Source organism: Lithobates pipiens, unplaced genomic scaffold (genome assembly GCF_037356315.1).
Source record: "Lithobates pipiens isolate NorthernLeopardFrog02 unplaced genomic scaffold, aLitPip1_a1.2 Scaffold_1, whole genome shotgun sequence".
Lineage (NCBI taxonomy): Eukaryota > Metazoa > Chordata > Amphibia > Anura > Ranidae > Lithobates > Lithobates pipiens.
Window position 1 is genome coordinate 50,618,067 of NW_027507685.1, and position 14,728 is coordinate 50,632,794.

Consider the following 14,728-nt stretch of genomic DNA (forward strand, 5'->3'; position numbering starts at 1 on the left):
ACTACTGTAAACATGGACCGGGCCACTGCCTCGGCCCTCCTGACGGTAGGGTCCTTAAATGCAGGAGCCCCTTCTACCGGGATCGTGGCTACTTTGCTTAACCTGGATATTGGGGAGTCCACGACCGGGGGAGACTACCATTTTATAAGAAGGCTCTCCTCAAAGGGGTAACGCACCGTCATTCTTTTTGGGACCTAAAAAGGTCAGTCGTGGACTTCCCCACTCCTTGTATATGAACTTGTCAAAGTAAGTCAGATATGGGAACACCTTAGGCGTACGGGCTGGCTTACAGGACCCAAAAGGGACTGCCACCTCGGCAGAGGATTCTGCCGCATCCTGCATTTTCAGGGTATCACGCACAGTGGTGATAAGTGCTCCAACTAGAGCTTTTTCCTGCACGGACCCAGAATCATCCTCACTATCGATCGGTCCTGGTCAGCGTCCTCTGACACACCAGAGCAGGGGCCGCCAGTCACTGCGGGCCCAAGTCTGAATCAGAGCTCTCCCCGGAGGATAGGGGCAGGGGCCGTTTTTACCCCCTTTCAAGGACCGCTGCTAAAGCGTCCAAAGGCACTGCACTCTTTGCAGGCGAACCGGCTGCAATTGCAGGGAGGTCTAGGGAAGAAACATCAGCTTCTGACGCCACGCTGACCCACCCTGTCTGCCACCCTTGGGGACTTAGGACAAGGTGCTCAATCCCACCCACCTAGCTGCTACAGGGGCCCCCACCGCAGGACTCACCACCCTCACTGAGTGCTGCACCGTGCTGTCACTGATGGCTATGTCAGCTCACAAGTGCCCAGGAACAAATACTGCGCTGTTCTGAGGCACAGGAACCAGTGCTGTGGAGAAAAAACACGCCAGGGCTACAAGAAAATGGCCGCTGGGTGCCCTTGTATAGAAAAAATAACAGGGAAAATGGCCACTGACCATGTTTCTCACAGAGGCTAACAGAAAATGGGCAACGATCAAAACTGTACACAGAATGCACAGACAACGGCGGCGGTTAGCGCTATGGCGGCAGCACATGCAGAGCCCACAGACGACGCTGGAGGCATCCCATCACAGACCCACACCCGAGCAGTACAGGGTGGCTGTGGGCCACAGCACACTGTGACAAAGACATCCGTAGTCCGGTCATGTTTGTGCCCCGGAGCATTGCGCTCAACGGCTGCCCCTGGAGCCTGAGGGGCATGTAATGGCTGACCCAGCGCGTGGCTAGGGCCTGCACACGCTCGATGGCCAGGCTGGGGAGACTACAAGGATCTATATTATCCAGCCGGCTGTTGATAGAAGATCACAGGATCTTAAAATCTTGCGCAAAAGGCAAAAATCCAGAAAAAAATTCAGGCATGGAGCCTAGGTCCTTCTCCTTCACTAAGCAGAAAATAAACTGAGCTGCAGGAAGTAGGCTGAGGGGTTATTGCCAGAGGGACCTCGCCCTGAGCGGAACTGTACAGTTTTGTTGTTTTTTACATGTTCTGCCTAGTCCTCTCCTGAAGGTGGCATGATAACCCTACGGTCAAGATTAATAGAGCTGTGTCAGTCAATGAACGAAAGAGAAATCATATATCAATTGCTTATAGGAGTTTACCTGCACGCTGCAGAAACCTAGCACGTGGTTACACTGAATATACCTGTGAATAAACCTGTGGCTTTGAGACAATATTATTTGCAGTGCCTATGGACTTATACAATATTTCTGGTATTTGGATTTTTTTTTCTCTATTGTTGCACTTTAACACCAGGACGAAAGCAACAGGGACTAATTGATATTGGATAATTAATAACCTGCCCGTGAGTGTGTTTTCCTACCATTTTGGATAAACGTGTGTTTAAACTCAGCCCCACTGACTGACCGGTGACATTAACAAGCAATATGGCTGCATCAGAAAAGCATGGATCGTGCATCATTCCATTATAGAACAGTGCGATTTTTTTTTCTGTGTTTAACAGAAACACACTGCACCTTTTATGAACTATGTGCTGGTGGTTCGTTTACAGGTGGATTGGGTTTTTTAAAATTTTATTTTAAGGTGTTATAGGGGGTGTTTTTTTAAATAGAGGAGGGAGGGGTCTGTGGGCTGTTGTATTTGCCCATTTTCTCTCTAGCTTTGGGATACAGGTATAATGTTCACATAAGTTATCTGTTCTGATTGATGTAGGGAGGTATAGAACATTAAGGAATTTTATATTCCCATTTGGCCATTATACTGAGGATAAGCAGGAGTTTTGGCTTGTGTTTTTTGTATTTTACTTTATTAAGCAATAAATTAAGTTGTAGTTAACTCTTTAGGGTGTGTATAGAGCTCTATTTTTTGATCCAGTCCTGTATGTGCCTCCTCTGGTTTGCTGCAGGTAATGGAGAGGACCTGCTGGTTGCCTTCCATAGCTTTGTTCCCTGCTAGTTTTACAAAGCAACATCTGGATTCACAAAGGAGTTTAGTGAACAAAATGTAGATTTATGTCATTTGAGACTACAGAGGAAATAGGATTTTTGTACTCACCGTAAAATCCTTTTCTCTGTAATTCACCGACCGACACAGCTCCTCTCTGTAACTAAATGGGTTTGTTAGCCTGCCATTAGAACTAGGAAAAAATTGTAACAATACACAGAACTTTAGTCCCGCCCCAGGGGGCGGACCCTGTGCTAAACAACCCTCCCTGCTGCCCAGGCAGAACTCAGTACGTCAACAAGCAGTATAACGTAGAGAAAAGGAGGGGTGGGTGCTGTGTCGGTCGGTGAATTACAGAGAAAAGGATTTTACAGTGAGTGAGTACAAAAATCCTATTTTCTCTTATATTCACCGACCAACACAGCTCCTCTCTGTAACGAAATGGGACGTTCCCAAGCAGTGCCAAACGAGGGGTGGGGAAAAACAGCATTAAAAACTTAATCCACCATGGCAAGTGGGAACTAGTGAAACTAAACCCACAAAAAAACAGCAGTGTATGGAAAAACACACCGCCATAACCGGACATTCTCAACAGGAGAGATCCCCAACACCGCAAACTTTTTGTGGAAGCAATGCAACAGTGCATTAAAACAGTACTGCGCTTTTATTGAAAAACCAGGAAAAAAAATCTCAATTGCAACTACACGGCCGCCTGCAAAACTTTGCGGCCAAAACAGGCATCAGCCGATGCACTGACGTCTACCTTGTAGAACTTGGTAAACGTATGGACAGATGACCAGGTCGCCGCCTTACACACCTGAGTGACAGCAGCTTGGTGTCGGAAGGCCCAAGACGTTCCAATTGCTCTTGTAGAGTGGGCCGTGACTGGAAGGGGGGGCACCTGCCCCTTCAAGGAGTAGGCTTGGACTACAATCTGTCTGATCCACCTGGAAATGGTAGCCAACGAGACCGCCATACCCTTCTTTGGACCAGCCACCGAAACAAACAGCGAGTCTGACTTCCGAAATGGAGCCGTGGCAGACAAGTACACCTTCAGAGCGCTAACCACATCGAGAGCGTGAAAGGCCACCTCTTTGGGGTGCTTCGGCTTAGGACACAACGATGGTAATAAAATGTCCTCATTGATATGAAAAGCCGAAACCACCGTCGGTAGAAAGAACGGTTGCAGACGCAACACCACCTTATCCCTGTGGATGACCAGATAAGGCGACTTGCATGACAAGGCTGCCAATTCCGAAACCCTCCTGGCCAATGTGATGGCCACTAGAAAGACCACCTTCTGTGAAAGTGTCAACAAACGGCGGCTTCTGAAGCGCCGACAACACCAGGTTCAAATCCCATGGGGGGGGGTAACGGTGGACACACCGGAGGGACTACATGTCGTACCGCCTGAACAAAGGTACTCACTAATGAGTGAGACGCCAGGGGTCGCTGAAAAAAAAAAAAAAAAAAAGCCAGGGCTGAAATCTGCCCCTTAATTGTGATCAACGCCAATTTCTGGTCTACTCCTTGCTGAAGAAACAGCAGGATCCTGGATATAGAAAGGAGCGCGGATGCCACCCTTTCTCCTCATACATGGAGATGTAGGCCTTCCAGGTACGATGGTATACCTTCCGTGAAGATTTCCGCCCCCTCGGCATAGTTGGAATCATCAAGTCCGATAGACCCCAGTTCCTCAGCACCTGGCTCTCAATAGCCAATGCCTTTAAAGCCAGCGATGGTAAAGCAGGGTGAAAGATTGGACCTTGAGATAGGAGGTCCTCTCGCAGAGGCAGTTGCCAGGGAGCGTCTGCCACCAGACGCACAAGGTCTGCGTACCAGGGCCGCTGAGGCCAATCTGGGGCAACCAGGATTACTGGGATCCCCTCGGCTTCCACTCTGCAAAGCAGACATGGTAACAGTTTTAGAGGAGGAAAGGCGTAGATCAGCTGGTACTGATCCCACAGAGCCACCAGCGCATCTGACGCGTCTGCGAACGGATCTCTTGTCCTGGACACTAATCTTGGCACCTTCCGATTGAGACGGGAGGCCAATAGATCCACATCTGGTGTGCCCCATTTCAGGCACAGCAGCCTGAATATCTCCAGATGCAATGCCCATTCTCCTGGGTCCAGCATTTGACGACTTAGTCCGCCTGCCAATTTTCCACCCCCGGGATGTAAATGGCTGACAGGGCCGGAACGTGTCGCTCTGCCCACCCAAGTATGTGAGCGACCTCCCGAGCAGCGGCTGAGCTTCTTGTTCCCCCTTGGTGATTTATGTACGCCACACCTGTGGCGTTGTCTGACTGTATCCTGGTCGGACGTCCTTGAAGACACGTCAACCACGTGTGGAGGCACAGCCTGATCGCTCTCAAATCGAGCAGATTGATCGGCAACCTGGATTTGTCCGTCGACCAGAGGCCCGGAGCCGACTGAATCCCCATCACTCTACCACAGCCTGAGAGACTGGCGTCCATAGTGATCACCGTCCATTTCAGAGGAAGGAACGATTTTTCGGACTGAATCACCGTGGACCTCAACCACCAGATCAGAGCGTCTGACTGGCTGGCTCACCTGGACCTGTCGATCCAGGGACAACGGAGATTTTTCCCATTTTGTCAAAATCTCCTTCTGCAGGACTCTGGAACTGGGCATAAGGTACTGCCTCGAAGGAGGCTACCATGAGCACCAGTACTCGTATGCAAAAGAGAAGCGACGACTACTTGCGGTTCATCAGTAGTTTGACCACAGATCTGAGAGTCTGCAATTTGTCTTAGGGGAGAAAGACCCTCGCTTCCCTGGAGTCCAATAGTAAACCCAGGTACTCCAGACGCTGGGTCGGTACAATCACAGACTTCTTTAGGTTCAACAGCCACCCAAATTCTCGCAGAGTCTGCATGGTGATCGCCACATCCTCCTCTAATTCTGAGGCGGAAGATGCTCTCAGGAGGAGATTGTCTAGGTAACCCACGATCGCGATCCCGCGTTGCCACAGCAACGCCAATACTGGAGCCAGTACTTTGGTAAAGACTCGGGGGGCTGATGCCAGGCCAAAGGTAAAAGCCACAAACTGGTAATGGGCTTCCCTGACTGCCAAACGCAGAAATTTTTTATGCCAAAGGCATATGGGTATGTGCAGGTACGCATCCTGGATGTCCATCAAGGGGACTCCCTGGAGTCTTTGGAGTGTAGCGACTACTGAGTGAACCGATTCCATTCTGAACCTCTGCACTTTTACAAAGTGATTGAGGGCTTTTAAGTCCAAGATTGGACGTACCCCTTCCTTCTTGGCAACCACAAACAGATTTGAATAGAACCCCTGGAAGCGTTCCGATTCCGGAACTGGTACAATCACCCCGATTCAGCAAGTCTTACTACCCCTAGCAGGGCCTCCCGGCGTACCGGGGATGCAGGTATGCTGGAGGGGAAGAATCTGTTTGGCGGCCAAGATAGAAACTCTATCTTGTAGCCTGTGGAAATCAGGGCGCAGACCCATTGGTCAGATAACTGGGAGGTCCACCAGGCTGCAAACTCCCGAAGGCGACCCCCCCACCCGATACACAGGTGGGGGGCAAACCTTCATGCAGTAGCACTTTTGTTCGCAGGCTTGGGACACTTTTGACCATCCGTGGATGTCCTGTCCGGCTGGGAACATTTTGTTAAAGCACCGGGCGGAGGAAAAAGCCGCTTGTGAGTGGAAAAAGAGGGCCCTTGCCTGCGGCGTGGCTCCTTAGCCTTCCTGGCCTGTGGGAGTAGCGTACTCTTACCACCGTGGCATTTTTAATAATGTCATCCAACGAAGCTCCAAAGAGCCGGTCGCCAAGGAAGGGAAGATCCGCCAGGGTTTTTTTTGGATGCCTGGTCAGCAGACCAGCATTTAAGCCAAATCAGGCGTCTCAGCACCACAGCTGACACTGAAGCCCTGGATAACAGAGGGAGAGTATAAAGGGCAGCGTCACAAACGTACTTAAGGCCTTGCACTGGTCTGCTATTTCCACGCAGACAGGGGAGGAGTTTTGCTCTCCCAATTCGCAGTGCAAAACTTTTGCCCATTCAGTGTCTGCGACACCAGTGCAGATGCCAGTACTGGTCGCACGGCTGACCCCACAACCATAAAACAAGGAACGAGCCACCGTCTCGGCCATCCTATCCATGGGGTCCTTGAATGCAGGAGTCCCCTCAACCGGGATTGTGGTTACTTTATTTAACCTAGATACTGGGGGGTCCACGACCGGAGGAGCCGACCATTTTTTGAGAAGGCTTTCCTCAAAGGGGTAATGCAGCGCTATGTTTTTGGGGACCGAAAAGGTCCTGTGCGGCTGACCCCATTCCCTGTAGATGAACTTGTCAAAATAAAGGACAGATACATCACCAGAGGGATCCACTGGCTCCTGGATCTTCAGGGTATCACGCACAGCTGTGATAAGTGCTCCAACAAGCGATTTGTCGCACCCGGACGGAGAATCATCCTCATTGGCCGAATGGTCCTGGTCAGCCTCGTCCGATAGGTCAGAGCAGGGGTCACCAGCCACAGCAGGGCCCGAGTCTGCATCAGAGCTCTCCCCAGAGGACGGGGGCGGGGGGGTAGGGGCCTTTTACGTGCACCTTTCCTTCCACGCACCGCCTCTATTTTAGCAACAAAGGAATTAAGGACCGCTGTCAGGGTGTCCATGGGCACGGCGCTATCCGCAGGTGACCTGGTTGCAATAGCCTGAATTTTGGGGGAAGAAACACCAGTTTCTGAAGCTATGCTGACCCTACCCTGTCTGCCACCTGCAATGGGACTTAGGACACTGAAGGCCCCACCCTCCTGCTGCTGCCGCCATCTGGGGGGGAGGGAGGGGGGGATCCTGGTGCCAGACTCACCACCCTGGGGCATTCTGTGATGGTCACTAGCCGTGCCTGTAGTCCCCAGGAGGTTACCCAAGTGCAGAGTGAGGAAACTGACGGCAGCAGCTGTAGAAAATAGCGGTGAAACTATCTGCAGAGCTTGCACCAGCGTTCAAGGAATTGCCATCCAGCGACCTGTATACACAGTGGACACAGGAAACGGCATGTGAGAGCACATGTAATGCTGTCACAAGGGAACTGCGGTGAAAAGAGCGCTCAGGCTTCAAAAAAAATGGCTGCCAATGCAACTAATAGGAAAATCCTATAGAAAACGGCTGCTGAGGCTCACAAGGTGAACCTGCTTTGCCCACAGTCAAAATGGCTGCTGGAAAGCGCCATGAGGTGACAGGAAAAAAAAATAAAAAAAAATCACAGAACAGTGCTGCCTGCATTCAGCAAGAACACCTCCACAGACACCTTTTGGTACCCCCCCCAAAAAGGGACCAGGACCATCGCTAGCCACGCAGAGCCCCCCCCTACAGGTGAGAGACCCAGCGAAACACACACACACACCCTCCCGGAGGGGGGAAGGTGGGGAGATAGGGACGTGGGAGAGAAGAGAAGGAGGCGAGGTGGCCCCCGAATCGACCTCCCAGGGAATTCCCAGCTGCTCACCCCACCGAAGCAGGTCCAGTTCTGAAGAGCTGGGAAACATTCCATCACAGACCTACTCCTGCGTAGTTACAGGGTAGCTGTTGGCCCGGTATAATATGATCCAGACATCAATAGCCCGGTCATATGTATACCCCGGAGCATTGAAGCTCACTGACCCTGGGGCATTCTGTGATGGTCACTAGCCGTGCCTGTAGTCCCCAGGAGGTTACCCAAGTGCAGAGTGAGGAAACTGACGGCAGCAGCTGTAGAAAATAGCGGTGAAACTATCTGCAGAGCTTGCACCAGCGTTCAAGGAATTGCCATCCAGCGACCTGTATACACAGTGGACACAGGAAACGGCATGTGAGAGCACATGTAATGCTGTCACAAGGGAACTGCGGTGAAAAGAGCGCTCAGGCTTCAAAAAAAATGGCTGCCAATGCAACCAATAGGAAAATCCTATAGAAAACGGCTGCTGAGGCTCACAAGGTGAACCTGCTTTGCCCACAGTCAAAATGGCTGCTGGAAAGCGCCATGAGGTGACAGGAAAAAAAAATAAAAAAAAATCACAGAACAGTGCTGCCTGCATTCAGCAAGAACACCTCCACAGACACCTTTTGGTACCCCCCCCAAAAAGGGACCAGGACCATCGCTAGCCACGCAGAGCCCCCGAATCGACCTCCCAGGGAATTCCCAGCTGCTCACCCCACCGAAGCAGGTCCAGTTCTGAAGAGCTGGGAAACATTCCATCACAGACCTACTCCTGCGTAGTTACAGGGTAGCTGTTGGCCCGGTATAATATGATCCAGACATCAATAGCCCGGTCATATGTATACCCCGGAGCATTGAAGCTCACTGACCACCTCTGGAGCCGAGGTATGTCGTGGCCTGCCGAGCCTTAGCTGCGGCCTGCACACGCTTGATGGCCGGACTGGGGAGACTACAAGGATATCATTTCCAGCCTGTCACCCAGCCGGCAGTTGATAGAAGATCTCAGGATCTTTCATCTTGCACAAAAACATCAACCTGTATCAAAAAAAATGGACCAAAGGGCCCGCAGGGTTCCTAGGTCATTCTCCTTTTCTAGGCAAAATAAAACTGAGTTCTGCCTGGGCAGAAGGGAGGGCTGTTAGCACAGGGTCCGCCCCCTGGGGCGGGACTAAAGTTCTGTGTATTGTGTTACAATTTTTGCCTAGTTCTCCTAATAGCAGGCTAACAAACCCATTTAGTTACAGAGAGGAGCTGTGTCGATCGGTGAATATAAGAGAAATATATTTTAATTAATGTTTCTATGCCTAGAGGTCATCTATAAAGCATATCCAATCCCAAAACAACACAATGGCCAGTTTTGTAGCCTACCCATACTTAAAAGGTAAGTTTACCTTTACACCTGTATTTAGGGTGCAACATGGTCTAGCAGCTGCAGGCATACCCCCTCTCAGTGACAGTGAGGGGGGCATCTTCTCCCGGCACACAGTGTCACGCTTTGACACTAATGTGGCCGTGAAGGGCTCTGCTTCCCCAGGCCATTTCATTCATTCATTGTCCTCTGTAAATGGGAAACTACAAGTCCCGACAGTCTGAGTCTGTCGGCTTGTAGTTCGCAACAGCGCCGTGGTAGTTGGTGGTATGCCCATACAAGGTACAAAGACACAGATACAGTGACAGATCTGCAGGAGTTCTGCATAGTACTAGCAATCTGCTGATCACTGGTGAAATGCACGCTAGACAGGCTACCAAAACACAAAAATAGTAAATGCTTTTTTTTTTTTTTTTTTTTTTTAACCTGCAAAAGAAATGTGCGCTTATTTTATTTGTTGTTAAAAGGTGAACTTCTCCTTTAAAGAAGTTCTAAAGTCTAAAGGTGTTTTACAATGCATTCCCTGGAAGAAGGTTAACACACACACACACACACACACACCCCAGGAGCCATAGGCTTCTGCTGCTGTTAGTCAAACCCCTCTGAGGAAGGATAACAATGACCTTGCTAAATAGCATGACTTCAACTGGAGCGCACATAGGGTTGTCTCAACGTGGATGAAGGTCTTATGTTAAGCACAGAGAGTATGTATGAACCTGGAGAGGGGGCATTAAAGTGAACCTGTTTGCTGTATGACTTTGGCTGGCCTAAAACTGGCATTGAGTGCAATGATTCTGATGTTATAAAGACTTGCTCCTGGATTGTGTATACCTCATCTTTGGCACCTGCTTGTGGGTGGACTTTGTGATATCACTTCTAGTGATAGGTTTTTCTCCATCTTCACACTTGGCTGCCACCAGGGTGAAGACCACACCTTGAAGTCCTAAAGATGAGGTATTCAACTCACAAAAGAGAAAATAAAAAAAAATAAAGACCAGCAGAACTTAAAATTTTGCATTAAAATGTACCACGTTCTTAATACATTTTATTTTGTTTTTTTATGTCCACCAGCCTAATGAACTACGCTTGGTGTACACCAGCAGACCGTGTTCTAGAAGTGTCAACAGTGTGGAGTGGGATCCACTTATGGACAGGAACAGAAGGAACTCTGCAGTTGAAGTACTCTTCAGTACAAGGATGGAAAGCTACAGACCTGAGGAGATGGAGGCAGTAGCTTTGCAACAGTCCAAAAGCAGCGCTTCATTTCCTGGTTGTAGTTATAGTGATCTACTAAGTAATGCATCTCATGAAATCCAGAGGCGACCTGTGTCCTGTTATGAGGAAAGTAACAATTTCTCTGAAAACCGCAAAAGCACATCTGAAGGTAGCATGAGAGAGGTTTTGCCTTCATCACCAAGGACCTACTACACTGATACAGGCCCTGACCCCTCTTTTACAAGACATTATGTGAAAAAGGGACTACCCAATAGATACTGCTATACAGATGGAATAACCCAATTGCCACCACAGGCCTCTGCTGTAGTAGAAGAAATCATGAGGCTTACTAGTCAATCTAAGCTTTTTCCAGGGCAGCCAGCAGATCGCAGTCCAAGCGCTAGCAGATTGAAGGAGTATCACCAGCCAGTCTACCCCAGGACAAGCTGCAAAGGTAGTGCTAGTGTGGTAAGCCAAACAGATGTACATATAACAAATATGGAAGATTCTCAAGATCCTTATCCTAAAAGATCTTGGAGTCATTCAGATATGAAGTCTGAATGGTTTCCACGTGGATCAGAATTCAGACCTTTAGGTCCTTACCCTATCCTAACCAGGACTTCAAGTGTCTCTAGAAACCCCTTGCCACATAAGCTTATTCCATTACCACTTCCCCCTCCTCCACCACCTCCCACTCTCGCTCCATCAGCATCATCATCCTCCTCAAAGAAAGGTCCACAGATGACAGAGCGATATGTCTACAGCGGGACTGAATCCAGTGACTCTGAATCAGAGATCATAAATCCATACTACTATGCCGTTTTTGGTAAAAACATAAGCCATCCCATGGCTAGAGTCAGGCTGTCATCAGGCAGCCTCCAGCTAGATGACGAAGAGGAGGTTCCACTAAATGTTCCTGCATGGGGAAGCAGAAAACCCAAATCAGATAGGAAACATTATTATACTTAAGGATATTTATAGCTGAAAATTTTGGAGCAAAGGACTGAACATTACAAGTCAAGACAGTAGCCAAAGTGCAAATGGCAGTTCAGCATTGGGGCCTATAGCAGAAGCCCTAAACACAGAAAGGTGTAGCTTTGTTTGGCTCTGCCTTTTATTGTTATTATACAGCACTCAATGTCCTTACCTTTGGCAGGTTAGTAGGCCCCTGTCAGGAGGGCTCTGCATAACACTGCTTAGGTTTGGTCTTCCCCCAGAACCAGCAGTTTTACCCAGGGTAGGTCTGTGGCAGCCACAATGTAACAGATATAGATAAGCAACACAAACAGCTCAATCTGCAAAGTAGTAGCAAAGATCTGAGCTAAGCAGTCCACATTCATAATCATGTTCACATTACAATGAGCCTGTCCAGACACTTGTTCTTCTGCAGCATAATGGCTAACACATTCCTTTTAGTAAATAACACTACCCGTGTCTACTTCAACAGGTGCCTATTAAAGTGCACATCCATCACTTACCTACAAGAACAGATAACGGTTTTAGAATTTAGACAAAACTTCAGTACTTTCTACCCAGTATGCCTTGCCAAAATGTAAATCTTCATGGAGCGGTCCTATCACATTATCCAGTATATAGGTGTTTAGATCATACCTTAAAACAATCAGGAACCTACACTCTTCCTAAACAAAAGCCGCCAATGCCGTAAGATCACTATACACATCTGATAGCAGTAGCAATTTGGTACATGCTTATGCCACTCTCCTATATCCACCCTAGTACACACACACAAAAGCGAGTCTTCTACCAGAACAAAGAGCAATATTAAACAGATTTGTCACGGCCAAATCTCCATACACAATGAAATATCCCATCAAGCGCCACAGAATAATCAACCATACCGTAAAGAGAAGAGAATCGGCAAAAACTATCAAATTTTATTTTAAAAAAATCTGAAATGTACTGGTAACATCTTTTTCCAGGAGTCTTTCAGGACAGCCACCTTTGAGTGACCTTGGCTCCTCCCTTCACAGGAAACGCTGCCTTAGCTTCAAGATTCAAGCCCCTCCCGGCCCACTGGGCCCTCAATCTTCTAATAGTACATCCGACCAGCTGGGGAGACATAAGAACATGCCATACGCCTTAATCCTCCTGACTGTTCCCGTCAGGAACTCCATTAGCATGTTGGGGAATTGAACCAGCAACCCCAGTCCTGCTACACGAAACCGCTACCCACTTAACCAGTGGGCAGTCTCCTTATTGCAAACATTTTTTGGGTGGGTATTGGTGCTGTCCTTAAAGACTCCCGGAAAAAAAAAAAAAAAAAAAAAAGTTACCGGTACGCAACTCTGATTTTCCCTAAAGGTCTTTCAGGATAGCCACTTTTGAGAGGATAAACGAGGACTTAACCCTAGGGTGAAACCACTGCTTGTAGGACCCCTTTTGTCTCCCAAAGGTCCGATCCTTAGTGATGCACAGGTCCAACCTGTAGAGTTTGGCAAAGGTGCTACGACCTTTTAACGTCAAACTTATGTTCACCCACTGGATTTGAACCGAAAGTTGCAGAATAATTTCTTGGCCTCTGTGAAACTTCGAGGCTACCCCTCTTATAAAAAAAAAAAAAGAAACACCTGATTTGGAAAGATTTGTAGAAAAGGGGGCCCCTGCTTGGGAATGCCCTCTGCATACCAGCTGTTGAAAATGTGGTAGATGGAGCAGGGTTCCCTTTTCCTGCTACTTAGCAGGGCCGCCACCTCATCCAAGAACTTCGTGCCTTCTTTAGCAATTCCTCCTCGGAAGCCATGCAGGGAGAATCTACCACTCCATCCGGAGACAGCAGAATGGCACTGAGGTGAAGGTCCTCCCGGATTAGCAGTATCCACTTTTAAAACATACTGATGTGGCATTGGTAACTAGGCCCTTGCCTATATTCAGGATACTCTGCCGTTTACTATTCAAGCCCCAAGCAGGCGATACTCTGTCCGAGGCTGAACCTATGGTTCGAGTGCTGCTAGTCCGGAGTGCCAGCCACTGTTGATACAATATTTAGGATTTTTCAGGGAGGGTAGTAAGGCCGATGCTTTTCCGTGATGAGCAGCTTGGCTTGCAAAATCAAGCCGGTGACACCTCCTCACCATCCCTAGAAGAAATGATTGGAGGAAACCACTAACCACTATGGGAGGAAGGCCCCCAATCTTTCTTCGGACTGTTCAGGAGGATGAACCCCTTCATTATTTTGCCCCACCTTTCTGACCAAGACCTCTTTGGAACGTTGGTCTTTGGGACCCTGAATTCTCTTTGATTCTCTTGCTTGCTTCCCCATACTACACCAGATGGGAAAGGACTCTCACCCATCAGCCGTCCGATCTAAATGGGACCAGATCAGGACTTAAACAAAACAAGGCCTCCGTGAGAATCCCAGAGCTTAGCCTTGAATGCACTGTCCTACTTCCGAGCTTTAACTGAGAGGACTAGGGCTGAGATCTGGCAGATATATGCAGTGAAGCAGACGAGGCACCCGCACTATATGCCACCCCTTGCAAGAGCACGGGAAAAGGACAAGATTGTCTCCATCCCATCCCTGCCCCTATGTGCACAGTCTTGTCCATTGGATCTCTCCCAGGTAAGGTCTCTATGCCTGGAAAGATAGAAGGTGGCATCCAATCTGGGTACCCTACCGACGTCCTCCGTGAAAAGAAAACCTAGGCTTCAGGGCCCTTGAAAGTAAAGGTGTTTGCCCCAGATCTTGCCAATCATTGACCTTCCTGAGCCAGGAACAACTTCTTCTGTTCCCCAAAGCCCCGATACATCTGGTCATGGAGCGATAGCAGCTTCTCCTGGATTCCCAGGGGGATGTCTAAGAGATCCCCCCCTTGGGAAAACTTGTAGCGAGATGGTCTAGTAATGGTCTCCCTATGACTCCACCTGGGTGCCTGAAGTGCTAACCGACTCCTCAGCTTGTCACTAGAGCGCCCCCCCCATTAGCAGAGGATATGACTGGCAGCAGGTACAATACTCTGAGCTTGAGCTGGCAGGGGGCCAGTCTGGGCCAAAGCCCATGTGGGGGGGAGGAAGGGGGGTATGCTGGTGATTGCAGTTCCTCAGGCTCACTGCACAGGAGAGAATGCTGGGTAGAGCTGCAACTAACAGTTTGTCCACTAATCTAGCAATTATTTTTTCGATTAGTCATCGACTAAGAAAAAAAAATCGTATAATCTAGTGTGTTCTTTTTGTGGTTAGATAATTAATCCTTTGGATAACTTTACAAAAAATAACTTCTAATATTTAAACTTTTATGAATTTTTTTCCATAAA

General features: G+C 48.7%; 1 protein-coding gene across 1 annotated transcript in view; it reads left to right on the forward strand.

Moving 5' to 3' along the window:
- Nucleotides 1-14,436, forward strand: part of FRMD7 (FERM domain containing 7) — an 86,065-nt gene extending 71,629 nt beyond the window's left edge. Inside the window, exon 12 of the mRNA XM_077485745.1 lies at nucleotides 10,314-14,436. Within this exon, the coding sequence (XP_077341871.1) occupies nucleotides 10,314-11,426 (1,113 nt within the window). The 3' untranslated portion in view covers nucleotides 11,427-14,436. The remainder of the gene's footprint in view (nucleotides 1-10,313) is intronic.
- The last annotated feature ends 292 nt before the right edge of the window (nucleotides 14,437-14,728 follow it).